Below are 26,193 nucleotides of genomic sequence, written 5' to 3'. Positions count from 1 at the left end.
ATTGTATTTTGGATATGATTATATTCATTAAGTTTTTTTTTTAACTCTTAGACCCTTGCCCAGCATTGGGGCGAAATAGGTTAAATGTTTTATATATTATGCTTTTTTATTTGTATACGAAAGCAATCAATTCTTGTTTTGTTGATTGCAGAAGGTGATGACTCCGAACAAGAAGATGATGACAATGACGCCGACAAACAAATGGGCGATATCGATAACGCTGCTGAAAAGTATGTTATATCGATTTAGTTAATTTATGAGAACACAACGAACCATATTGTAAAATTTGTTGTTTATTAGTCAATTAGAATTTCCTTTCCGTGATATATAGTTATATAGAATTATATAGATGAAATAGATATAGACTATATTCTAATATAACTAAATTTAATATAAATCCGGTAATTTTGCGTTTGAAATTTCGCAAAAATTTGTAATTTCGCATTTGAAATATCAAAGTGATTGAAGAATTTTGTGACAAGTGTTGTTATTACTATTTCTGTAGGCTGGATCAACAAATCTGGGGTTCTGAAGACGAGGAAGAATTAGAAGAGGAGCAGCAGAAAGAGAAAGAAGAACGCGGCAAAGGAGAGAGCACGGGAGAGAAAGAGATGGCTGCCAAACAAGAAGAACAGGGCACAGACGACGGAGACGAAGGGAAAGATAGAAAGAAAAAGAAAGATTTCAATGAAATGGAAGAGCCAGAAATTGACGATGATCATGTGAGTTGCATAAAAATTGTCGAAGTTAAATCAATAATGATGGAATCTTTGCAGACACTTTTCCACGTCTTAATTTAAATTATATTTGACTAGAGACCCGGCCCGACTTCGCACGGTCTAATACGCTGTTGTATTTATAAACCTAATTTAATATTATAAAAACAACAGTAAAATCAGAGTGATATTTCTCAAAGCTATAAACTACAATAATTAAGGAACGTCCAGTTTTAAGAAAATATGCCGAAAGTGATTGATCATAAGATGGATTTTTTATATATGACATAGCTTTTCAAAGTTTTTAATGCAGATGTGGCGATAACATAGTAGAATAGTAAAACTTTCACAATGTTACTATCACAAATATTAATAAAAACACATCTTATTGATTTGTCTTTGTTTTCTAGTTTTTCTTGCTAATAAATTGTTTTGGAAACAGGTGGATCCGTACCACGGAAATCAACAACAACAACCGGAAGCGGAAGACTTCGAGATGCCGGAGAATATGGACGTGGATGGCGACGACAACGACGGTGACGATAACGGGGATGTGAGTATGACATTCTTTTATTTTGGATGAAAAATTTTTCATTGCCCTTTCACACATGCTTTTCAAACGCTCCGTAAGACGCGTTGGGTGCTAAATCGAGGGCTATGACTTTTAGAAAATAAAATTTATTGTTACAGTTATAGTCTTTTTATATTTTGTGACAACCTTGACTACATTGTAAACGCCGGCCGCTGAATCGCCTTAACAATGCCGACGAACATCCGTATGAATGTATGAATCTGGCTCTAGACGTCACTAGACGAGCACTAGATTTATGTGTAAGTGAAGGTATAAACAAAATTGATAGGTGAAACCTAGAAATGAAAAAAAATATTTAATGAAAATGCGTTTTATTTGTGGTTTAAAGGTGTTATAAAACACATTTTTTTCATACCAGGGTGAAACAGAAACAGAGAATCCTTTCGAAATCAAAGCTCTACCGGAAGAAACGCCTGACGAGGGCGATGAAGATAATAAAGATAACGGAGAAGAAGGCAAAGACAATAGAAACGGGCTAGACGTATCCAGTGATGAAGACGGTGAAGGTGATGATGATAAGGAGAAAGGGACAGAAGAACAGGTGAGAACTATTTTATACTAGAATTCGAACTCGGCAATTCGGATTCGATATACATTGCTCGATTTTCATTGTGGTATATAAAAGCTCTCATACAATATACGCAATGTTCATTCTTTCGCGTCGGCATCTATTTGTAGCAGTGTGTATATCGGATCGGATGAGTGATCTCGGAAACCAGACGGGCAAAAAATTACATACTAATTCCGGGCGAAACAGGTGGCAAGATCTAGTGTTGTACATTTAACGATTAAGCAATTAATGTGGCACATTGTATAAATAGGCATAGTAGAAGAGGTACTTTAAAATTTAATGAAATTAAAAATATGTTCTTGTTTACGCCCTTTCTCAGTAAATGTTTTGATTTTTAAAATAATCTAACATTGTCACAGGAAAAAGAAGGAGAAGAAGATAAGCCAAACCTCGACGAACAACCCGGAGAAGAACAAGAAAACAATGACATTTCCGAAAACCCAGAAGAAACTCCAGAAAATGAAGGACCTGAAGCCGAAACAGAAAAACAAGAATTACCTAAAAATCCAGAGAAATTGGAAGAGGACGAAATACAAGAACAGAAAGAGAGAGAAGCTAATCCTCAAGCGAATCCGTCTAATAATGATCCGACGGCGGAGGATAGGGCGCAGAATGCTGAGATGGACCGCGGTACTGACGATAATGTTGAAACGAATGCCGAGCAGAGTAAAGATGAAGAAACTGCGCCTTATGTGAGTGTTAAGTTTACATTTCTAGTCGTAATAAAGGTTATGTGAAGATAAATAAATATTTGTCAAGAAAATATCCAATTAGTTAAAAACAAAGATATTGTAAAAGACCTCCATTTAACGGGTCTTCACTAAACTTGGCCTTTTATGGGCTATGTTGCTATGTATATGCCAACTAGTTACAAATGCGAAAGTAAGTTTTTAGCTAAGCTATCATTAAATCTCTGTTGTAGGAACAAGCTCAAGAGCAAGTTGGAGAAGAGAACCAAACGCAGGGTCGTTCGGAACTGGACAAGAGTGAGAAGGGGCACAGAGGAGAGAAACAGGCCGCGAGTAAATCTCAGGGTCAGAGGGAACAGAAGAAACATGAGAACAAACCCGGCAGGACTGATGAAAATAGGATATTGGGTACGTACCGTTAGAGAAAGACGTGTGAGGGTGGTTCGCAGAGCGTTTCGACCGCTGCGGCTGCGCGGTTATTACAATCCGTCAATTTTCTCGAGGAAGGAATCATTTCCAAAATCAATCATTTATTCATATAGTAAAACTAATTCTTGTCTTTGTTAAACTGTGAAAAAGCGTGACCGCAGCGGTCGAAACGCTCTGCGAATCACCCGTGAACAGCAATGAAAGATATACAGATCTCACAAATATCCGAGTACATAATATTAAGATTTTTCCAATTTAGAAATAACAATTTATAATATTTGTAAACAGGCGATATGAACGAGAAGAAGAACAAACAAATGCAGACTCTGAACGTGGAAGAAGATGAAGCTATGGAAGAGGGCGGGGAGAATCAGGATGATGGAGAAAAAGATGCAGATGCTTTCCAGCACGTTAAGCAGGCGAAGAAGGACGATTTACAGGTTAAACTTTAAAACATAAATCCATTTTTACTGCACTATTAGTTTTTTATTTTGAGGCTAGCGGCTCACCCCGGCTTAGCTCGGGTAAAATCATGAAAAAAAGTAGCCTAGGTCACTCCTGAAGGTTTCGCCTAGCTCTGTACCAAATTTCATCAAAATCCGCCTCGTAGTTTTGAGTTTATTTAATACACACAAAAAACAGAAATACAAATCTTTCCTCTTTATAATATTAGTATGGATAAATAGGCCATTTTACGGAACTGTACGTCACAAGGTCTACTAACCGACGTCCAACCGTGCTACGATGTATTGTGATTTTTCGTTTTAACACAAAGAAATAAGATAGACTCACACACAACCATATACGTACACAAATCAACTTCACTTCGTCACTTATAATCATAAAGGAACACGACCGCACCGCAAGGCGCCAGAGCTAAGAGTGAGTCATTACAACGCACGCAAATTTGTTTTATACCCAACAAACAGGTGGGGGTGACAAGTGACATTTATATGTCACGTTGCCGACGAGTACGAGTAGTTTCCCTTTATAACATTCTTGCTTAAATTATATTTTGCTTTTTATTTAGTTTAAATTATTTCCTTGAATGATACAGGCTGTAGACGCAGCGACCAAGGAGCAAGCGGAACAACAGCCAACCTTACAACAAGAGAACGAAGACGCTGATGAACTCAAAAAGGATGAAGAAGTACCCATGGATGTCGACGATGAGGATATTCAGGTGAAATATTGATTAAAGACGGTTTTTATCACAATACATAGTATTACGTCTCATTCCCTTACAGAGCTGAGAGTTGCCAAACTGGAAGGTCATATTTAGCTCTACGTTGGAGGTGGCTTGGTGGAGGAATCGAGATTCAATAGCGATAGCTATAATAACTATAAATATTGTTAGCCCTATAGCGTATGAGAAGAATCTCCTGTTTATAGTATTTTACTTTATACGTCGCTTTATTCCATTATGCACTTTAAAAACAATTAAATTAGTGCATTATGAATTATTTGTGATTGTATTTTTGTGATTTATACAATTGTATGAATTTTAATGACTAATAAAAGCTCGTAAAATACAGCTAACATCTACCATCAGCAACACGTCAATAGTATCCGTAACATGCTTCGTCAAAAAGTCGACAGAAAAAAATTACAAAATGATTTAATGGTATATATTTATATATATATATATATATTTATATTCATATTTCAGGTTGATAAATCCGAAGAGTTGAAACCAGAGAAAATAAAAGAGGGCGCAGAGAAGGATAAAGAGAAATCTGGAAATAAGAAGGAGGGTGGGGAGGAGCCCACAGGGGAGACTGGGGTCGAAGTGGAAGGGGAGAAAGTGGACACCGTGACTGTCGAAAGGGGCAAAGATACTACTTACCATACGAGGTAAAATTTACTTAACGAGCATTTCACACAGGTCACATTTATTTTGTGTGTGTAGCCTATTATTCAGCATTCCAGACTGCTACGCTGGAGTTCACGGGTCCGATCTCCACTGAGGTCACGATAGAAAATGATCTTTTTTAGACCTGAGTCTTGGATGTTTATCTATATGTATATCTTTTAGAATATTTGTACCATATATCTATAATGTTATGAACTTACTTAAAGACGTCGATCAACTTTAGGAATCATCATTAAACTTAGCCTTAACTATTAATTAGAAAAAAACGCTTCATAAAATGTTCTTATAATTTTTTTAGACTGGAAGAAAGCCAGCATCAATCGGAAGACATAACTGTAGAAGAGTACATGAGCATTCGCTCGTGGCTTCAGAAGCCGGCGGCGCAGTCGGGGTCAGCGACCGCCGTGTGGCGCGGACTCTGGCAGCAATCTGCGCACGCGGCGCGGGCCTTGTGCGAACGGCTGCGGCTGGTTCTCGAGCCCACTGGACGATCTAGGAGAGCAGGTATGGTCGAGATATATATCTCAACGGCTATAATTTTCAGTCATGAGGAATGTGACTTAAAAGGAAGGAGCCTCTTAATAAGAGGCACTTTATGGTGCTGCAAAAAGTTGGCTATATCCCAAAAATCTAACGTTAAGTTTTGACATGAAACACAGACCAACAAACAAGCTAATTTCACAGTTATAACATTAGTGTGAATTTAAAATTTAACGTGAATGTCTATTGAGCCCAAATTGTTAACAAATGCTTTAGCATTTAAATTTTGACGTATCCGTGGAGAACAAATTAAATGTCTGTCTCTTTCAGGCGACTACCGCACCGGTCGCGCAATAAACATGCGGCGCGTGATCGCGTACATCGCGTCTCAGTTCCGCAAGGACCGCATCTGGCTGCGGCGCAGCAGACCCGCCCAGCGGCACTACAGCATCGCTATAGCCGTCGACGACTCCAGCTCCATGGCCGACAACAGGAGCAAAGAGCTCGCCTTCGAGAGCTTGGCGCTGGTTTCACAGGTATCTCATTCTTATGCAGCTTTTCGTCCACTGCAAGACTTCTTACCTTCAATGGCCAATATATAAAATGTCATTTAAGCACGTACCATTTAAAATTGATGTATTGTACATTAGAAATCGTTGTATGTATTTTATTCATTTGTATTATCAGGTCAGTGAGTTTATTATATTTGTTCCAGGCACTCAACCTTCTCGAATCAGGTGATCTAGCGGTCCTGAGTTTCGGCGAAAACCCGAATCTCCTCCACCCGTTCACGGAGCAGTTTTCAGAACATTCCGGATCGAAGATTCTAGAACAATTACGTTTCGATCAAACGAAGACCAAAATAGCACAGTTATTAGATTTTTGCACGGTTTTGTTTGAAGAGCAGACTGTAAGGAGCGACGCTATCAATGCTAAGTTGTTGGTGGTCGTTAGCGATGGAAGGGGGATATTCTCTGAAGGGGAGACCAGGGTCCTGCAAGCTGTGAGGAGGGCGCGGCAGCAAGGAATCTTCTTGGTCTACGTCATCATCGACAACCCTGATAATAAGGTGAGAGCATTTAGAGAGTATAAAGGTTGGTTAATGGTTTTTAGTTTATACAGAAATTAGTAGTAATCGTGGACTTTTGTACTAGAATGACTATTAAAATTTGAAACATGATGGATTGCGGTAAATTTTGAGAATTACAGAACACAGTCCTAGCTTGCATTTTTTTGTTCTATGGCTAGTATTACGAACTACCAACCGAGTCTTCCTTAACTTTTCAACAGACTCCCAAAAATAAGTTTGAAATTCGTTGCTATGTTTTTTATGTACTAGCAAACCTGGTCGAAATGGTAAAATAGAAAGGAGGCAAAGGCCGAACAGTGGGACAGCAATCTAATTGAAAGGTGTTATTTTTAGTTTTTCACTGGATTTTCTCTTTTCAGGACTCCATAATGGACATCAGGCGACCCCTCATGGACCCAACAACGAATAGTCTCGCAGGCTTCGTGCCATATCTCGACACATTCCCGTTCCCCTTCTATCTGATCCTTCGGGACATATCTGCGTTACCCAATGTATTGGGAGATGCTCTGAGGCAGTGGTTCGAATTGGCTGCGAACACTAGCTAATTAGATTTTTTTTTTACAATAAGTAATTTCTATGTCTGCAGTTTTTATCACAGATGCAATAAAAATATATACAAGAATTTGTGATAAAGATGAAACAAAATGTCGAAAAAAAAAATGTTTTCTATCATTATTGTTCAATCAGAGGATTTGAATTGTATTTTTTATTTTCAACTCATCCTTGTTGGAAAGCTTTTGGCACTATATTGTATTTACTGTAATGTGGTAAGAGAACTTTTAGATACAAAAGAGAAAAGACGAAGATATAATAAACAATATTTAAAACGTTATTTTCGTTATAAAACAAAGCGCGCTGTGACTGGATTTGGGTATAAGACAAAATGACTACGTAGTGAATTAAGAAATACTATTCTTAAGTTTGAGTACAATAAATTAAGTACTAAATATATTTGTACATCGTTATACAAATAAATATATTTATAAAAAATGCAGATTTTTATTGGCATAATAAATACCTATAATATTAATATTGTATACACAAAGTATTGATTTATCAATAAAACTAGATTTATCTTATTCAAAATGAGGTAGGATAAAAAATAAGACAACAGTTTAAAAAATATTGTGTATTTGTCAACTGAAAATTAAATATGCCTAAGATATTTTACTTATCAATATTTTGGTAATAAACAGAAATAGTATTTGTGTAAATTTGTTAACTTTTGGGGCACGCACTGCGGCGAAAGAGTTCACACGGGGGATTTATCTCTTTCAAGTCTTGCGTGTGAAAAAGGCGACCCGCGACTGATACGTTTCATCTCTTTCATACGTAAGATTTGTGACTGAGATGGATATAATCTGCCGTGTATCCTGCTTCACCCAGCGTTCGCCCTTAGGCCCATGTTACTCCATCAATTAATAAATAAAAGTTGACACTTTCCGAGACGTGTTCCTGTGAACTGACCGTAATTAAATACCTAAACTTAATCACGTTTTGAATAATACAAATACATGTTACACATTGCACCTCTTATTACTAATTTTCTAATATACATATAACATTAAAGATTAGTTTACAAGATATAGGACAGCCGTGTTCACTTTGAGATATAATATTTCATATAAATCGGTACGTAAACTTCAAACACTGGCACCTCAAACACAAAATTTTTTACTCTTTTGTAAATAAAATTGATAAAACACTCCACAGAAACATGTCACCTCAAAGTGAAGCGGAACGGCAACTTCCAACAATTGAAATAGCAAAATATAAACTATAATAAAGTTTGTAATAAAATATGCTAACTCATGTAAATATTAAATATTGTATGTCGTAATAACATTAAAACTAAACCTAACAAATAATGTTAAAAAACGTTAGAACCATGATAAGTCGTCTAGCTATAGTTTAAAATAAATACAATTTAAATTAAACAAAAGTGCCCTTTTGTGTTTGAGCATTTTAAAGCTGCGTAGCAAAATTATTTCAACGAACATCAATGCTTTTATGAAAAATATCTTTTAATGTTTTTCCTAAACAATTTTATAACTGGTGAAATTTAGGGAGAGAGATAATTTAGAACCATCAAAAAAATTCCCATGGAAAATTTACTAGCATTCTACAATATTTATAAAAAATTTGAAGGCCCTTATGGTGAAGTGTCGTACATCGAGACCGTCTTTGTAATCAATTTAAACCTAATAAAAAAGTAAATTGGAAAATGTTCCGCACGTTTCGCGTGAAACATGAATGTAAAGAATGATCTCAATTTATTAATCGAAATCTTTTCCTATGCCTATCTGTATGAAATAATTATGATTTATGAGTTTTTTTTTTATCAGTGTCATGCATAATAGTTTCAATGGATTGACAAATAAATTATTTATTAGCAGATAATCCTGTGTGAATTGAAAAAGGCAATTGCAAACAACTCCATTACATTTTCAAGACAGTTTACATCTGATACAATGATAACGAACTATGTAGTTTGTAGTTTGTACCTATATGAATAGTTTTATTAATTTTCCGAAAAATACATCGTGTTATTACAGTAAATATCAAACATACTCGTAGAATACAAATCTGCAAGGGACTTCTTAAAGATATCACAATGACATGTAAAATATCTCGTGTCAGTATAAAATCTATTTATCTATTAAATTTAAGTAGGAATAAAACGGTGCTTCAAGTTTTCGATTAATAAATTTGGACCCTGTACAAAATATCCTTATATTAGACCTGTATGTGGAGTTTGGTCTCAGTTGGCGCTGTCCTTGGACGAATCATTGTTGGTTTCTTCAGTCTTATCGCCGTCACCGTAGAACTTTGGCTGGAAAATAAATATCATTTATTAAAATAAATATAATAACTAAATTACATATGTATAGGGACACACAGATTGAGATAGCCCCAAAGCTTGAGACTTGGGTTGTAGGATACTAATTCGATGGTACTATATTTTAGAATAATACTTATTGTATTATATAATTTAAAGGGGTTAAAGACTCGACCTTTATTTTTTTTGCAAACTTATGCTTCTGCATATATATAATTTTTACTTTTTTATATATTGGATAATTGGATAACTGAAGTTTTAAATTTATGTACTTATTTGCTTTCCGCTTACTATCTTTACTTGCAAATCATAGTTTACCATAAATGCAGAGTACTGCCTCAATAGGGTAGATGGCAACGTTAGAAATTTGTAAAAAATATGTAGGTATAGTCTAGATAATATAATAAGAACATTGATCACTGTTGGTGGAAAGTCTATTTATAAAAATTAACTCAACCATCGTAAAAAACTAAAATTTTGTAGCAACTTTTATTTGGAAATCATCACAAGAAACGCAATATTTAAGGTAACAGCCGAGGAAACATAGCTTTATTCGCTAAGATATTACTCTAACGCGACTTCACGTTTAAATGTCATTTAGTATGGAGCGTTTGGCCGTGCATGACATGTGTGCTTTAATTTTTGACATATATTTGAAAGCATTGTCATTTCCACTGTTTCTAATCATATAAGAGCCTTCGAATAGTCACCAAAATTACAAATTGACATCTACCCTATTTATACATATTTGGTCTACATGTAAGAGTAAACTAAATAATATGTTAACATCTAATTTACACATTTTACTAAAATTTATAACGTCAATTTGTCGCTATTGCTTTTGTATAGAAGCTATGTTATTATAGTTGGCGTTATTTTTATTCAATAAATTTGTAATCCTTTATATCGCGAGTATCGATTCAGTGAGATGGATCAGATGGGTTCAAAACAAGCAAAACAAACCATACAGTTAGTTAAATGCCAAAACCACCAAAAACAATTTTAGAAATCACGACCACGAACATGGAACTCATGGAAGTATAGTTAAAATTTTTAGGGGACTAAAATCTTGCATTGGGAACAACTGAATTAGGTAGTATTCATTTCATCTTTCATGTCCAATTAATATTGCTTTCTCTTTCTACTATTCAGTTAAGATGAAAGAGATAGAAATATTTGAGTGGAACTACTACACACATTCAAGCTTCGGGGTGTGGTCTGTTCGTCCGTAATGTCATTGGTCAAAGATTCTGAGCACTTCTGTCCATGTCTTTAAGTCATGTTGTCAAGAAATTAATACTATTGAAAAGCAACTTTGATTCAACGTTGTCAGAATCGACACTATTCTGTGTAAATTTTGATAGTAGGAGAAATCTCCATTCATTCTGTTTTTACATAAAATTATTTGGATCAAACTAAGATGTGTCTAACGAAATAACGTGTACATAAAAAAGGGATGGAAAATGAAAAATGTGTCTTTACAGTGTGAGAAAATTAAAACCAATAAATAAAATGACGGCACAAACATAACCATGTCAACTTCAAGCGTATCTATTCTGTGACGTCACTTACACAATGTCAATTTGTACTATACAGTTGTCACTTTTTTCCCAAATCCGTTTTTGACACCGTTATAACTTGTAAATCCCTAAAAATAAAAACTTGCTTGTATTGTGTTTTATTTGTACATTTAGTGGTGCACTGATATTTTGGGTGTCGATTCTGTTACATTGAGTCATGATCGTGTAGCAATGATTTTACAATAATAATCTTTTAGATGTAATTGGAAAATCATTGAGACACAATTTTGACTTTTACATTAGCAGAATCAACACCCAGGTTTTAAATTCCAGGTTTCAATCTAGGATGCGAGACACTAAACCGGACGCCTGAATTCGTGCATCAGTTTTCGCATTTCAAAAATCATCTTGATGTTGTGAAGATTCGTCTCAGATATTCGAACGGCTTCCAGCCTGACGTTAATCCTCTGGGAATGCTGTCGTTGCATAGCAGTTATCAATGCTTTATATCCCTCAGTCACTTTTTACGATGAGGTTATGGGATGGACTAATTCTAAGGCGGGAACCATACGCCTGTGTACAACAATGTTACCTCATCATGTGTTTCCTCAGGCTTGACGCGCTCATCATCGTCATCGCTGTCATCGTCGTCCGCGGACGAGTCGCCCCCGGACCCGGCCGAGTCAGCCACCACAGATTTCGCTGAAAATTAATACGAAAACATTTGTTAATCTTTGAAAAATTACTTTTTTGTTTACTATTTTTGTATATCACGTGTGGCTAGCGGACTCGACACTCAACGGATGATAGAGAGAGAAAGAATGAGTATTTCTCAGAAGGGGCAAACTCAAGAAGTGCCAACTCAATGTCGTCAGGGTCCAACAACTAGGCGGGGCTGGGGAGATCTCACGTGTGGCGAGTGTGGGCGGCTGCAGCGGCTGCAGCGGCGGCCGCGCGCGCTCGCGCGTGAGCTCGTCGTAGCACTGCAGGCACACGCGCAGCGGCTTGTCGCTCTGACCGCGCAGCAGGAACTTCTTCGACGAACACGGGCCGCATACCACTGAGCCGCACTTGCGGCAGTGATGCTGAAATATAAATATCAAATCATTTATTGCTTCTTTAATGGATGCGAAATTTCAGAAAGATTTGTTGAATAAATAAAGCACACTTTTGTACCAATATTCGTTGGTATTATTCTTTTAGGAAATACAAAAGCATACACTTTTGACGACCTCGGTGGCGCAGTGGTAAGGTTCTTGCCACTGAACCGAGAGGTCCCGGGTTCGATCCCCGGTCGGGTCATGATGGAAAATGATCTTTTTCTGATTGGCCCGGGTCTTGGATGTTTATTTATATATGTATTTATTATAAAATATAGTATCGTTGAGTTAGTATTCCATAACACAAGTCTTGAACTTACTTTGGGACTAGCTCAATCTGTGTGATTTGTCCCAATATATTTATTTATTATTTATTTATTTACTTTTGGATCTTTGAATTTATCCATAACATTCAAACATAAATTTGCAATTGTAACAATATGTTTTAAATACCTATAATAAAAAAAATAATAGCAGCGTGTGTAGGACTAGAATAGGACCATTTCATATCCACTTATGGGTGTCATATCTGGCGCCTTGCTGGACTACAGCATTCACATAGGCGTCATAGACCGTTGATTACAGGCAAGCTGCGGTCGTAAAATCACCAAATGTTCAAAATTGAAATGTTTATTATTAGACTCTAGAACAGCCGCGAATGAAACCGGGTAAAAGAGAAACTAAAATAAAACATGAACTTGTATGAAGTTGATACAATTTATCAGAGCTAACTTCCCTTAGTATCGCGGCGTCGCGCCATATCGCCCTACGCTTGATAACAACATCGATAAGGTCATTGTTACGATAATCGTAATGCGATATAATACAGTCTATTTGCATTATAAATTGTCTCGTTTTGAAGATGCATGGCTTGTCTGCAGCGAGATTTAAATCGAGGTATACTTCAGAACACAGATATAAATAGCTCGGTTTACAGTCAGTAAATGTGAACTTCATTTTCATCAAGGTTCTAGTCTCTGGCTCTGTCAACCTCATAAGAGTTAAAGACGTGATAGTGTATAATCAATATTTTCGGTAGCTAACTGACAGATAGTAAAAAGCTGACATTTGTTTATGTCGGTTCTTCAATCACCTGGGTATTAATTACAATCCATCGGTCATTTCGTATATGGATAGAAATGGGTGACAACTGGCTTCTTTGGGCAATATATGGGAGCATTGAGAGGTTATTAATTTAATTGCCATCGGAATGGGAAAAAACGGAGTTTTATAATATTTGACATCAGTGTTATAGTACTCTATTATTCTGTCGTTAAAGGCAGACCTCTCAATGTAGTTTTCGAAGCATGAAGGAATGGCGATAAAAGTGATCAAGAGACTTACAGCTGCGCGAATCTGCCGCCCGCAGCCCTCTTGATCCCATTTGTAAGTTACCTTTATAAGTTGTAATACCTCTGTAACCCGCACTAATTTAAAAAGAACTATACCAAAACACTCGCAAATTTTCGCGAAACAAAGCTAAAATGTATCGCGAATTACAGATAATAAACTATACGTACCCTCCTGTTGAGTACGGTGAACTGTGTCTTCTTGCAGTGCATGCAGATGGAGGCTTCATTGTCCGGAACCCACACCGCCGCGTGCTCCTGAGGCGGTTGCTTGCCACCTGTTCAATAAAATATACACGGTAGCTAACATCATAGAAGAGTTTTGAAGATAGGGAATATGCGCACATTTATTTTATTCTAATCACTACGTAGTATAAAACAAAGCCCCAAAGTAAGTTTGAGACTTCGAGTTTAATTTCGAGAATAGCTGCTGTTGAATAAATCAACAGCAGTGATGTCGTGTCATGTTAATTGTGGGTAGGTAGTCGTAAAAGTCATGTCCGATGCCTTAAGGCGACTTGAATAAAATCCGATACCAGTGTTAGTAATAACATCCTCGAAAAGAAAGAGACAGCAGCGATGTCCTCACGAGAACAGACAAGTATGACAGTGTAGTAGAAATATGACAGAGGACAGGTAATTACTCACTCTTCCTGAGCAAGTCCTCTATACACTTGTCTATGTGTGCCATCCATTCCTCCTTCTCTGTGGCCGTGGCCGCGTACACTGCGAATGATTTGGAGGCAGTGCGGATCAGCCAACCGTTGCGGCATTCTGGAAATCACAAAGAAACAGTTATTTCAGTAAGTTTTCACAATGTAAACCCTACATTTTTATTTACACATCCTAACTATGTAACAATATAATAAAAGCGAAAGTAAGATTATTTTGTTTATGTTACCTGTTCAACCTTTTAGAGTTACCTGATTGGTGTACAGTAATGGACACAGGCTATCTTTAATCCCTGTCGTGAAACTCATGTAGGCAAAAGCTAGTAAAATATATTTATCTTTGTTTGTTCATAGTATTTTTTACAGTGCTTTAATTATAGCATTAAATAATTAATCCATAAAACAAATGGCTGAAGAATCTTTTTAAGTTTTGAGTCATTAAAATAAATGTAACATTTAATATATTTTTTAAATAATATTATATAGTAAGTAATATGGTTACAAATTGATTGTATGATTGTGATATGATGTGAGATGATGTATTGATTATGAAATTGACTCTAACATATTCTACTCACACTGTTATATTTGTTATTTACATCACACATTTGGCAGTTGGTATTTGTACTATACTCCTATGTCATTATTTACATAGAAAACATGTGAATAGATAAGACAGGGTCCCCTATATAATCCATTTTATCTTATCTATCTGGAGGTGTATGTATAGTGCTTTCATCAGTAATTTTGATTATCAAAATTATAGCAAGGTAAATTTTATTTGGATGATATTTTTTATATAATTTATTATATGGAAGAGGAGGCTTTTGCCCAGCAATGGGACACTGCTTGGGCTACGCTAGCGTGATTTTGCCCTGGGAGCAATACTATTTTTTGGGATGAAATTGTGTTTGTTATATGTTTGTCTATAGTACTTGTTTGTGTAAAGCAACTTTCACATTCATATACATATAAATTAAGATATTTAACTGAATTATATTATCCATAAGGATAATTCAGATACAACAAATTTTTAGACAAATAATATTTATATTGTCCTTTTTTGTGAAATACCGATTTAATTACACAATAAATTACAAATTTCATATTTATTTTTCAACTTAGCTTATTTAATTTTATATGTGTGACAATAGGATTATTTTAAGTAATAATTTACAATAATCCTATTGTTACAGAAAATCATAAAAAGCATATTTTTCATGAAGATTATTTTCTAATTTTAACTTCAGGTAGACACACTCCATTATTGCTCACTAGTTTTGTAAAAAATATCAGACATCATTGACAGACTCATTGACAACCTTTAAATCTAAGTAGATATTAAATAGTATGTTGAAGACTTGATACAGCGATAGGCAAACCCACAAAGATGACTCACCCCATATTTTACAATGAGTCATAAATGCACTATATAATTTTTTATAATTATCAAATATTCATGTGTCACAATGATAATTTAGTTAGATAAATATAACAGGAGCTCACGCTTCTCCTCACGGAGGAGAGTGATGTTTGCGTACTTTCGGGTTAAAGAAATACTTTGCAGCTTTGATCTCATATTTTAATATAAGTTGTATCCCTGGTTATATTCTACCTGCATGTAAAATTTTATTGAAATCATATTAGTACCTTGGCGAGTAACCAAGATCCCAATTAATATATGTCCAAACTTTTGTATTTACAACCTAACCTATTAGTAGAACAAAGTTATTCTAAAGTTGATAAAATTCAATCACTACCTCACATTTTTTTAACCAAATTCTAAAGTTACTTACGTCCTTCATCCTTAAGTGATTCCAGTTTCACTTCTTCTAATGGAATGACGTGTTGTTTGTTGTATTTCTTCTTATTTATGACAATGTTGCCGTACACCAATATATCATTGAAGAGGAAGAACTGGCGAGCCTTGGGCTTCTTACGGCACATTTTTGTGAGGACACCTTCTCCAACAAGTACCCTGCCTTGTTCTGCTAGAGGCTACAATCATATAAGATTTATTTCTATAATTTGCTTCTGAATGCAAACAGGTTTTTATAAAATTTTTATGTAATATTTTGTTCAGATGTGTATGTTTGATGACAGTTTTAAGTCAATTATTTAAATAAACAGTTAGATCTGGTTAAACAATCTCCTTCTTTTCTTTGATTTATGACTAAAGTACTATGTAGGTATTGATTACTTCAGTACCTACTACTTTTACAGATACAAACATAAAAACATTTTTTAAATGTGGAAGCTTTGAAAAAATTACATTGTATGTCTTTAAACAAAAATGAAGATATTTAAACAAATAAGGTTGAATTGTTTGATAATATAGCTTTGACGAAGTATCAATCGCATAGTCCCTTCGTATGAGAACTTATCACTGCGAGTTTATTGATAAGTAGGTACAGAAAAGAAGTTACACGTTCACTATCAATAAATACAAATTTAGCTCCCACCTGCCCGGAACTGCCAAAGCAGTTCTCCACCATGGCAATCCTTCTGGAATTAGCCTCACTATTCACTGCAATAAGAGAAATAATTATATAAAATTGCCGCACAGTAACAAAGTTTGACGTCAAAAGAAAGTGAGCGATCTAATTTGATAGAGATTATGTGCTATTCCAGTTTGGTTTCAATGTAAATATCACTACACTTTTGTTATATTATAACATCGTCTATTGCTTACCTAAACGATCCACCATTATAATAAATTATAATTTTCAATCCAGTTAAAGAAGATAGATACGGACGGCCGAGTCAAGAAAAATGTGTCACTCATCAACCACAGACTTTTTTTGATTTCGTATATCAAAATGGAAAGGCAAAGGAATCTAAGCTCATACAGCCATCAACCACAAACAGACTAAAAAGACAACACCATAGATTTATCAACACATTTTTTAAAAAACCTGGCGCAGTTGTAGAAAATAGTAAAGCCATGAAGTTCAACAGTTAAGCTTTGGCTCGTATCAGACAAGCTTGCTAATCGCTTTTGGAGCGCTGAAAAGCCGCGTTCAAGATGTCCAATTGTTATTTTAGTTTATTTTAATCCTTTAGCTGTAGATACGATATCGTTCAAAATACTTTAATCCAAACACTATTTGACTCGCTAGTCGATCAGCATGCATGATGGATGAGCCGCGAGCAAAGTCGTCGCGCGTTATTTCCTTACTGCTTATCGGTTATTGCTCGTACGTGGATCACGGTTACGCCCAAGTTACGCCAAAGTCCGCCTTCGTCGTTCATAGACAAAATATGATCATGTGAGTTAATTTTTTTACTGCAGGCAGGTGACAGATCGTGGTCGATATTGTGTTTCAGCGATTTGGATTTCGATTCCAAAAACCACCAAAATGGTTAAAGTTTGTGGCCCAAAATTGTCCCTATGTGGTCTCGTCATAAGTGTGTGGGGCATTATACAATTGGTGAGCTTTATTCCATTAAATATTGCCACATTTCTGTGTTCTGGACTTGTAACATGTAACCGTATGAAAATGATTTTTCAGACGCTGATGGGCGTCTTTTACTACATCAGAGCCGTAGCGTTGCTTGAAGATCTTCCTATCGAAGAAGCCACGGAGAATAGCAACCGCACAATTGACGAATTCATCGCTCAGGTTGAAAGTGGATACACACAGGTCAGTCTGACTCAAGGGCCTCTAAAGTGCTCTAATTAATTTAATTCACACCAATTTTTCACCGTTATTGTATTCTTACATAGAACCACACACTGCACACATGACCTTAAAAATTGCCTAGAGTCAGTGTCGGAACCCTGGGCTCCAATGCTCAACGCCTGAGAAAGAATCGTCCCAGGTTCTTTACACTCTGATGAGAGAATGATTGCCTAAAATAGAGTCTTTTTACTTTATTAGACTTTCATGATTTCTTGATATAAAAATATAATAATCTTTACCTATATCTCTATACATAGGGTCTTACAAAATACCTTTAATATAAACATGAAATGATATGACACTGTGCCATGATACATAATTTATGTGAAGTTTGAAGTTAATATAAACACTTGGAAAAAGGGTGCTCATATGACACACAACTGATGAGTTACTAACATTAATTTAAGTTACTATTTTTTATTTCATTATGTATAATTGTTTTGTACCTATATTCAAATGCAATGTACTTTGTTTTATGAATAAATGAATTTAATTGAACTATATATGTACACAGGTATTTTGTGACACTCTGTATGTAAATAACCTAATATTCTGTGATTACTGAGTATGAATTAAATGATCTTTTCATTAAATATATTTTTAAAATTTTCAGAATGCCTACAACTGCTGGATTGCCGCTCTATTGTATGTTGTGACACTGGTTGTGTCCGGTCATCAGTTCTGGATGAACAATCGTTCTTCTGTCAGCATGTAAATAAATTGTTGGACACTCCCAATATCTGTCCAGCAAACTAAAAGAAATTGGTATCTAATTGAATTCAGTCAACTACTGTTGAGATTATTTGATATAGAACAGCTTGTAATAAAATAATTTAAAACTATCTCTATTTCCATCCAATCTCAGAAAAGTTAACAGAAAATTATTTTACATAAGCCTCTTATTATAAATGAACCCTTCAGTAGTTAACTGGCTGGCTCAATTGGAATGCTATGGTTTGGTTATTGTAATGGATAGGTAAAATGTTATTTATTAATGATACCATTCCATTTTGTAAATTATATCTGTCAAAATGTAATCATGATGTAAGTATGTTGGTACCAAAAATTGCATTCAATTTATTCACTTATGTGTATTGTGAATATGTGGTCCAGTCATCAAAATGTATGTTTTTAAACAAATTATCGGAAATAAAAAATTAGGCAACCTTTGGGTTCCATGATTCCCTAGAAACCTTAATATTTTGTAAGTATTTAACTCAATTTATATGTTAACATACATAGGTCTAAACAAATCCAATTTATAAAAAAATATATAGCGGGTGGTATTGTATAACATATAAATAAGAAAATATGTATTTTTCATTTAAGTTGAAAGTCTTATAAATAATAAATGACTGTTATGTACAAGTTGAATACTAAAACAAATATTATAGGCCAGAGTATTATTTCCTTCCTAAATTGTACATAATATTTTGTAGGTTACAATGTATAATGCTTAGAATTTCTTGAAGTAATAAAAATATTAATGTTACAGCAGTGTTTTATAATATTCGTATTGTTCCTTGCAAGATATATTGCATTCATTTATGAGTCACTTCTAATGAAGTTAAAACCAATTATAATTATGTTTTGTTCATCTATGAAGTCACCCACAAAAAACGCACGCACACGCGTTTGTGTGTAGCTACTTTGCACTGACCTACTTATTAAGCCTTCTTACTTTTCTAGATACTGGCCACTGGTGATTACTGTGCTCTGATTTTATGAACAGAACCAAATTCAAATAGGGTATCGATCGACAATCGATCGGAATAAGAAATGACAGAATTGGTCTAAAGAGTAAAAATATAAGTTTAATTTGCTTTATAAGTAAGCGTAGGTACTTAGCGTAGTAATTATCATGGGTGTGGTGTACGTTTTCGGTGTCGCTCTTTTTTGCCTTAGCGTGTGGGCAGTCATATTTTTGGTACGTAAAAATATATTTTTTGAACATAAGCACTCACTTTCAATAAAGGCCCGTGCACACCTAATGCGTATGTGTGCCTAACAAAATTATATGGTATAGAACGCATGCTCTAGGCGTTTCGATATGACCGTGCAGCAAAAGTGTCGCAATATGGTGTGTCCAATGCCTTAAATAAGGTATACGTTGACGCCGAGTGCCCACACACCTGTACTCGGGTTGACTTATGGCAGCCTCATGAATTTCACACGGGAGCAGTATATAGGAAGCCTTCCTATTCCTAACAATACATTAATAGTATACTATTTAAAATTTCAAGAAGATTGGTTGAGTAGATAATCTTAAATACTTTCGCTTTTATATATTAAGTAGTTGGGATTGGGACTAATTTTGAATTATTTTACAGACTGTAATGGCATTCTTCTACAGCATAGAAGCGGTAACTTTAATTCGGGACGTTATACCTCAGAGATATGTCCACTCGACGGATTTTGTGGCGACAGTAAAAGAAAATTTCCAAATAGTAAGTTATGTTAGCTATATCAATACGATCGTCGGTGCCGATTCCTTGTTGCTTTGTGTCAAAATCGTATCTTCAACTATAGTAATAAGAATTGCCATTCAACACATCTATTGAGACACGTTAGCAGAATTTAACACGTACTGGAAGTATCATCGAGCTGTGCCTACAATGAGTGCAATCGACTTCGGTTGGTTCGTTGTTTGTACATAGACCTACCGGTTGTAAATGACATAAGTGTAATTGTATGGTATATATACCGCTAATAGCATAAAAATATGACAATCTAAGTTTTATTGATCGCGGTATTAAAATGTAACAGGAATGATGATTACTAGTTTAGGCCCTTCAGGCATTTTGAGTCCTACCTATATCTCTCTTCCGCCTAATTTATTTACAAAAGACTTGGCGCTCTGGCCGCTTCTTTTGTCCGACTGATCGGATGACATGAACTTTTTCCCTATTATGATCAAATAATCGGTATCGTCAGATCGGGAGGACAGCGGAATTACGATTCTTTGCAGTACGATTAATTGAACCAAGAGGAAAATAGTTATGTCGTCCGATCTGTCGGACAAAGCAAGTCCAAAGACGGACCTGAAGGACCGCAGTCCACACTAAGCACTAAGCTTGTATCACGTGTCCAATATACAACTGTTGAGTAGCCCTAGTCCGGAAAGTGGGAGTTGTATGTAAACACCAAAGTAAGTTCACCAATAACTGTTTATTAGGTAATTTCACTTAATGTACACAACGGACACACACAGTAAAGTTATAGGTACATATACAAAGAATTACATAATAATACAACTAAAGATGTTATTCTGACCGCGGTCTAGGGACTGCTGATTGCAGCGCCCTGTGCATATCGACATGTGACGACGCTGACGTTACACAACAAATACTGGTTTTCAGTGGTTCCGACGAAATTTTCCCAAAAGTTTTTGATTAAATATTAGCATGTAGTATTTTACAATTTATTTTCATACAGCTCTCGGATAACTGCTACTATGCTGCGTACTCGTATGTGGTCCTCATTGTGGTATCCTGGTTCGTCATCTTTCAAGGCAAAGTTATGGACAAGAAGGCAGCGGAGAAGATCATTGGCGAAGACATCTTAATTCGGTTTAAATATAATTATTAATTATTTATAAGACGAAATGTAAAGTTGATCCTGGTAATATAACAGGGTGGTTTTTTAAACATCATCAAAATCTTCCCAATATGCTTAGCACCATCGCACACATTGGGCACCTAGGTACGGAAAGTGGAAACATGGTAGACCAAAGAAACGTTGGAATGATGATTCGTGAAAATAGTTGGATTTGGAATCATATAGAAGGAGTTGGGGGAGACCTGTGACCAGCTATAGGACAGAATAGCTTGATAAAAAAATCAATCACAGCGCATGGAGTACTTCATCAACGAACAAGAATGTTTGAGTTTCCATACCAAGTGTCATAAGCTGATCTGATATTTTATATTGCTTTCCCATACAAATTGGCGGATCTTCTATTGCTGATTGGCATAAAAAATAAGTCCTTTTTACGCACAATCGCGTTATAACTGTATCTTCATGTGAATATTTTCTCCGAAGGGAATCAAATACAAATTTTAAACCTTCATGCTTTTTTGGACACTGGCCACTAGAGTTTTGTTTTTCTTAGACATTTTTTAGAACGCATTAAAATTCAATTATAGTTAAATATACGTATGCATCGTAAATATGGTATCGATCGCTATCTTGGTAAAATTTGTCTAAAGGGCAAATGTTAGATAATAAGTTTAATTAAAATTATTAGAAGTAAGCTTAAGTGTGGTAATTAATATGGGTTTTGTGTACTGTTTCGGTGTCTATCTTTTTTGCCTTAGTGTGTGGGCTGTCATACAAATGGTACGTAAAAAGAATTTTCTTTAGATAATTGTTTATTTTCAGTACATAGCTCAAAATGATCCTCAGAGTAGACAAAAAACGGTCAAGTACGAGTCGAACTCACTCACCGTTGAAGGTTTAGATGAGTTAGATTTTTATGTACTTACTATACATATTTGCGTGTTTCGGTATCTGTATTGTAATTTGTCATTTTTTATATTTCAAATGATTCTTGTTAAAATAAATGCGACATAAATGGTCATATACTCATAACCAATAAAATTTACCGTTTTAATTCAGTCATCATCAAATTTAAGTTTCAAACATTTTTGCAGGCATTGATGGCATTCGCCTACAGCATCGAATCGACAACTTTGCTTGAAGATGTTTCTCCTGTGTATTACAACGGCACCATAGATTTTTTGATTCGTGCGAAACAAAATTATCAATTGGTAAGTGTCGGTGTGTAAGTCTAAATAGTTGAGCAGACTTCCATGACACTCAAAAAATCATGAAATAACAAATTAAAGCATGTGCTACCTACCTACAAGTCGGTGACAAGTTAGAACTTTATATGAAAAGACTAATTAATTAAAGTTATTATTATAAGCTAGTAGTTAATTGACATACATACGCCAGTAGCTTGCCCGCTTGCAAGCTGGGGTGCGAGCCAAAGCCATAGGTATTCCATCGTCTTTAACTTTTCACTTGGCAAGCTGCATTTCTGTATGTCTATGCGTAGCCTTCTTCTCTTTTTCGAGTATTTTATTGCAGTCCAAGACATCTAAAGGCCTCTGGCATGACTTTTACGACCACTTACCGATATCTAGAGGTACCTAAGTAGTCACATACATTATGCGTAGTGGCAGTCAGCTGGGATCCATTTATAAAACAAACACGTCTGTTCGCGATCAATTTAAAAACGGGTAATAGGTAAATATGTGATTCCTAAGGATCGTTTTGGTGTATAATTTGAAGTATCTGGGGGCACGGCGGTGCCACCGCAAGTCGAGCAAAAAAGCGGCACGGCCGTACCATCCTTTTCTAGATTGTTTTACCCTAGCGAAGCAGAGGTGTGGTCCTCCTTGGCCCGACTTGTAGGTAGTTATATTTTTTTGCTTATATATTAATAGTTACATCTTTATTTTCATGCAGGTCTCTGGTAACTGCTACTTTGCTGCGTACACATACGTGGTCCTTCTCGTGTTGTCCTGGTTTGTCATCTTTCAAGGCAAAATTATGGATAAGAAGGCGGGCGAGAAGATCCTTGGAACTGATACAATTTTACTTCGTTCTTAATATGTTTTCTCTCTAGAGCTCAAAGCAATAAGTATTAAAATTGACATTTAGAAAATCTTTTCATTTCACAACACGCCAATTAACTTAAAAGCTGCATGCTAATTGTAGATTCATATAACTAACTTATGTCTGATACGCCGCTTTCAGTTAAAGATGAGAAAATAATTCTCCCTCGTGGTTAATGGAACAAAAGCCTGGGAATATATAATTGGTAGGTAGGTATTTCATAGATTCAGTCTTTATTGAATTGTATATTTGTTCACACATCACTAAGTACCTACTAGAAGAGGTTTTCACTGTGATATGGATATGGTTGGTCTAACTTGAAAATCTGGTCATCGCGATCGTTGCTTTGAACTCGAGATAGGTACTTATATCTCTCAAGCTAGGTACAATCCTTGCAATTATCCGCCAGGTAACTCCGCAAAAATTGGCGAGTTGAGGATATATACGGACGTGTGGCCTCCTTGACCCGGTGATGAGTGTAATGGGACTTATATGTGTCACTGTCTATGGGATTACATGGGGAAAATCGTCTGTCGACCCATTGTGAGATAACTCAATGTAGACTACGGGTATTTTTTCAGATTTCACAAAATCATCATAAATACACTCCAGCGTCTACAATAGCGTATACGTAGCTACGAGTTACAAACTCTTAGCATTCGTAGAAGAACTATCTTAAAATCGTAGCACTATATCACTGCGTAGCTTTTCATTCCTGTTTGTTTTTTCTGCAAGTTTATACATTTAATTTAAAAAAATGTGATGGCGCTAGTGTGCGAGTTCTCGAGTAGTAAGTAACCACGCTTGCATAGATCATGGAAATAGACGTAGACGAGAAAGCGAAGTAGACGAGTCCAATGACAGAAAACGAGATAGTATATCCAAATCCTTATTACTAGTGGCCCGCCCCAGCTTGGCTCGGATAAAAACATAATAAATTATACATCTAAACCTTCCTCAGGAATCACACTATCTGTTGGTAAAACCGCATGAAATTCTGTGCAGTAGTTTTTGAGTTTATACAGAAGCGGCAGAGGACTTTGTTTTATAATTATGTGAGGATTATAAACCTTCCTCAGGAATCATATCAATTAAAAAAACTCGCATCAAAATCCTTTGAGTGATTTTAAAGATCCAAGCCATATGGAGAGACAGAACCAACTTTGTTTTATACTATGTAGTGATAGTGATTCCTTAGCAAATCTAGAATCACTAGTACCTACGCTTTCTCTGGGAATTGATGCCTGAAATCAAACGAATGGTGCCTGAAAATAAATGAGAACATAATCAGCGTTCTCCACCTCTACTCTTCATTAGAGGTTGCTAGTGGATGACACCATAGATAAGAAAATTTCTTGAAGGTTTTAAATAAAGAAATATCTTGTTGAGTGTGTCAAATCAAACTCACAAGAAGTTTGTTTTTGTACAAAAGTATACAAACAAATCAAATTATATATTAATGGGTGCTCTCTATACTGCTGGAATTTGCTGTTTCTGCATCAGTGTCTGGGGTGTCATACAATTGGTAACAACCTATTCAGAACTCAAAAATGTCAATATATTGAAATAAATCTAAGGTTTATTTCCGTTATAAGTAAATAAATAAATATAAATAAATATATTAGGACAAATCACACAGATAAGTAGGTACTACAGTTTGTCGTATCTGTTACTCAACGCCTCACTGTTGATTATGTACATGTTAAAATATGCACCTAACTGAGGCAAGATGATTAGGATACTAGATTCTTTTTATCCAGAATTTCACCATCTAAATTTTCTTTTTTTTATGTTTAACGCAGACGTTTATGGGCTTCTTCTATAGTATAGAAGCTTCAACTCTCCTTGAAGACGTGGAACCAATTATTTATAGCGATATTGGCGATTTTTTGAAGAAAACTAAAACAAATTTTCAATTGGTAAGCACAGACAAAATTCACAAATAGTATATTTTTCTTTGATTATCTCCTTTAGCATACATCGAAATTGGGCTTGCAATTTGGGCTTGCAACATAGAGTGAAATTGAAAGCCCAATACAGTTTAGTAGTAGTAGGATGGCGTGGCGGTCGGTGCTAACGATTTATGTAACTATGATCATGTATTTCAGGCAAAGTAAGCCTTAGACCACTTGATTAAAATCTGACATCAGTACTTTCTGTAAGAAAGAAATCTATCTAGGTCTGTCGTGCCAATTTGTATGCAATGTGTTTGGTTCCGTTGATTCATTTTACTTTCAGATATCCTCAGAATGCTATTACACTTCGTACATTTACCTGCTGATGATCTTGGTGTCGTGGGCAATGATTTCGGCGGGTAAACGCAGAGACAAGATTAGGGCCGAAATCGCGCAAGGCGAAGAATACATCTGCGGAACCTTAGCTAACCCTAAACAAATATAGTTAGAATTATATATATATATATATAGTAACTGCGTATATTTTATTTTCTGAACATACCTTTCAATATAACAAAACACGGAGCGTTATAATCAGTAAGTATGAAAGTTGCTCCGGTAGTGGATATTAGGGCAAAGGTTATCATGGTTTGGGCATGTAATGAGGTATGTGGGAAGAGACGCGTGTGACAAAAAGGTAATAAATATGAATGTGGATGGAGAGGACGAGAAAGAGCGAAGAATAGATGGAATGAGAGCGTTAGAAATGATAATTATAATAGACAGCTGTAGAAGGAAAAGACCCAAAATAAAATGGGATCTGGTAAGGAGCAAGAGGAAGGAGACATAATATTTACTTGTTATAGTTGATCGATTCTCTTTTGTTTCTAAATTATATTAGTTACTGTGGGCGAAGTACGTGTTAGCATTTCACTTCTCACCATGGAATCTATTCGAAATGAGACACAGCGAACCACATTGCGCCATTGTGACGCAACGACAACCACACTGCAATGTGATTGGTTCGATGCGTCTCACTTCGAGTCGATTCGATAGTGAGACGTGAAATGCTAA

The 26,193-nt window shown here is 35.7% G+C and overlaps 4 protein-coding genes across 5 annotated transcripts in view; 3 read left to right on the top strand and 1 right to left on the bottom strand.

Moving 5' to 3' along the window:
• The window catches only part of LOC128677431 (uncharacterized protein), a 29,896-nt gene extending 22,768 nt beyond the window's left edge, over positions 1-7,128 (top strand). Inside the window, exons 29-41 of the mRNA XM_053758277.2 lie at positions 152-230; positions 506-722; positions 1,159-1,269; positions 1,667-1,849; positions 2,239-2,571; positions 2,802-2,976; positions 3,286-3,437; positions 4,055-4,180; positions 4,667-4,851; positions 5,169-5,374; positions 5,681-5,886; positions 6,066-6,419; positions 6,800-7,128. Coding sequence (XP_053614252.1) covers positions 152-230; positions 506-722; positions 1,159-1,269; positions 1,667-1,849; positions 2,239-2,571; positions 2,802-2,976; positions 3,286-3,437; positions 4,055-4,180; positions 4,667-4,851; positions 5,169-5,374; positions 5,681-5,886; positions 6,066-6,419; positions 6,800-6,985 — 2,513 coding nt within the window. The 3' untranslated portion in view covers positions 6,986-7,128. The remainder of the gene's footprint in view (positions 1-151; positions 231-505; positions 723-1,158; positions 1,270-1,666; positions 1,850-2,238; positions 2,572-2,801; positions 2,977-3,285; positions 3,438-4,054; positions 4,181-4,666; positions 4,852-5,168; positions 5,375-5,680; positions 5,887-6,065; positions 6,420-6,799) is intronic.
• Positions 7,129-7,554: 426 nt separating this feature from the next.
• Positions 7,555-16,769, bottom strand: rush (rush hour). 2 transcript variants are annotated; one of them, XM_053758496.1, is made up of 9 exons: positions 16,612-16,769; positions 16,382-16,446; positions 15,716-15,917; positions 13,897-14,022; positions 13,420-13,526; positions 11,710-11,884; positions 11,392-11,501; positions 10,852-10,927; positions 7,555-9,273 (listed from the first exon to the last, which is right to left on the bottom strand). In XM_053758496.1, exons 1-8 carry the CDS (start codon positions 16,625-16,627, stop codon positions 10,868-10,870), a joined length of 861 nt encoding a protein of 286 aa, XP_053614471.1. In that variant the 5' UTR covers positions 16,628-16,769; the 3' UTR covers positions 7,555-9,273; positions 10,852-10,867. The 2 variants fall into 2 exon arrangements, with proteins under 2 accessions (XP_053614471.1, XP_053614470.1); XM_053758495.1 differs by lacking the exon at positions 10,852-10,927 and having other exon boundaries at positions 16,612-16,768.
• A 419-nt stretch (positions 16,770-17,188) lies between these two features.
• On the top strand, positions 17,189-19,094 carry RNASEK (Ribonuclease kappa). The gene is made up of 3 exons (XM_053758498.1): positions 17,189-17,350; positions 17,432-17,563; positions 18,216-19,094. The coding sequence occupies exons 1-3, from the start codon at positions 17,279-17,281 to the stop codon at positions 18,315-18,317; spliced, it is 306 nt and encodes a 101-aa protein (XP_053614473.1). The 5' UTR covers positions 17,189-17,278; the 3' UTR covers positions 18,318-19,094.
• A 132-nt stretch (positions 19,095-19,226) lies between these two features.
• Positions 19,227-23,288, top strand: LOC128677556 (uncharacterized). The gene is made up of 5 exons (XM_064436533.1): positions 19,227-19,529; positions 19,933-20,049; positions 21,038-21,171; positions 22,255-22,371; positions 23,075-23,288. The coding sequence occupies exons 1-4, from the start codon at positions 19,464-19,466 to the stop codon at positions 22,259-22,261; spliced, it is 324 nt and encodes a 107-aa protein (XP_064292603.1). The 5' UTR covers positions 19,227-19,463; the 3' UTR covers positions 22,262-22,371; positions 23,075-23,288.
• Positions 23,289-26,193: the final 2,905 nt, after the last annotated feature.

Source organism: Plodia interpunctella, chromosome 18 (genome assembly GCF_027563975.2).
Source record: "Plodia interpunctella isolate USDA-ARS_2022_Savannah chromosome 18, ilPloInte3.2, whole genome shotgun sequence".
NCBI classification, from domain to species: domain Eukaryota; kingdom Metazoa; phylum Arthropoda; class Insecta; order Lepidoptera; family Pyralidae; genus Plodia; species Plodia interpunctella.
The sequence above is the reverse complement of the archived record's forward strand: the minus strand, read 5'-3'. Positions and strand labels throughout refer to the sequence as shown.

What these genes read in the sequence shown, in the direction of transcription:
- RNASEK (XM_053758498.1), top strand. Translation starts at nt 17,279, where the DNA reads ATGGTTAAAGTTTGTGGCCCAAAATTGTCCCTATGTGGTCTCGTCATA. An exon ending in TGTGGGGCATTATACAATTG is followed by an intron (nt 17,351 to 17,431) that starts GTGAGCTTTATT and finishes ATGATTTTTCAG; the next exon opens with ACGCTGATGGGCGTCTTTTA. An exon ending in TTGAAAGTGGATACACACAG is followed by an intron (nt 17,564 to 18,215) that starts GTCAGTCTGACT and finishes TAAAATTTTCAG; the next exon opens with AATGCCTACAACTGCTGGAT.
- rush (XM_053758495.1), bottom strand. An exon ending in GCTTTGGCAGTTCCGGGCAG is followed by an intron (nt 15,918 to 16,381) that starts GTGGGAGCTAAA and finishes ATATGATTGTAG; the next exon opens with CCTCTAGCAGAACAAGGCAG. An exon ending in ATCACTTAAGGATGAAGGAC is followed by an intron (nt 14,023 to 15,715) that starts GTAAGTAACTTT and finishes TGTGATTTCCAG; the next exon opens with AATGCCGCAACGGTTGGCTG.
- LOC128677556 (XM_064436533.1), top strand. Translation starts at nt 19,464, where the DNA reads ATGGGTGTGGTGTACGTTTTCGGTGTCGCTCTTTTTTGCCTTAGCGTG. An exon ending in TGTGGGCAGTCATATTTTTG is followed by an intron (nt 19,530 to 19,932) that starts GTACGTAAAAAT and finishes ATTATTTTACAG; the next exon opens with ACTGTAATGGCATTCTTCTA. An exon ending in TAAAAGAAAATTTCCAAATA is followed by an intron (nt 20,050 to 21,037) that starts GTAAGTTATGTT and finishes ATTTTCATACAG; the next exon opens with CTCTCGGATAACTGCTACTA.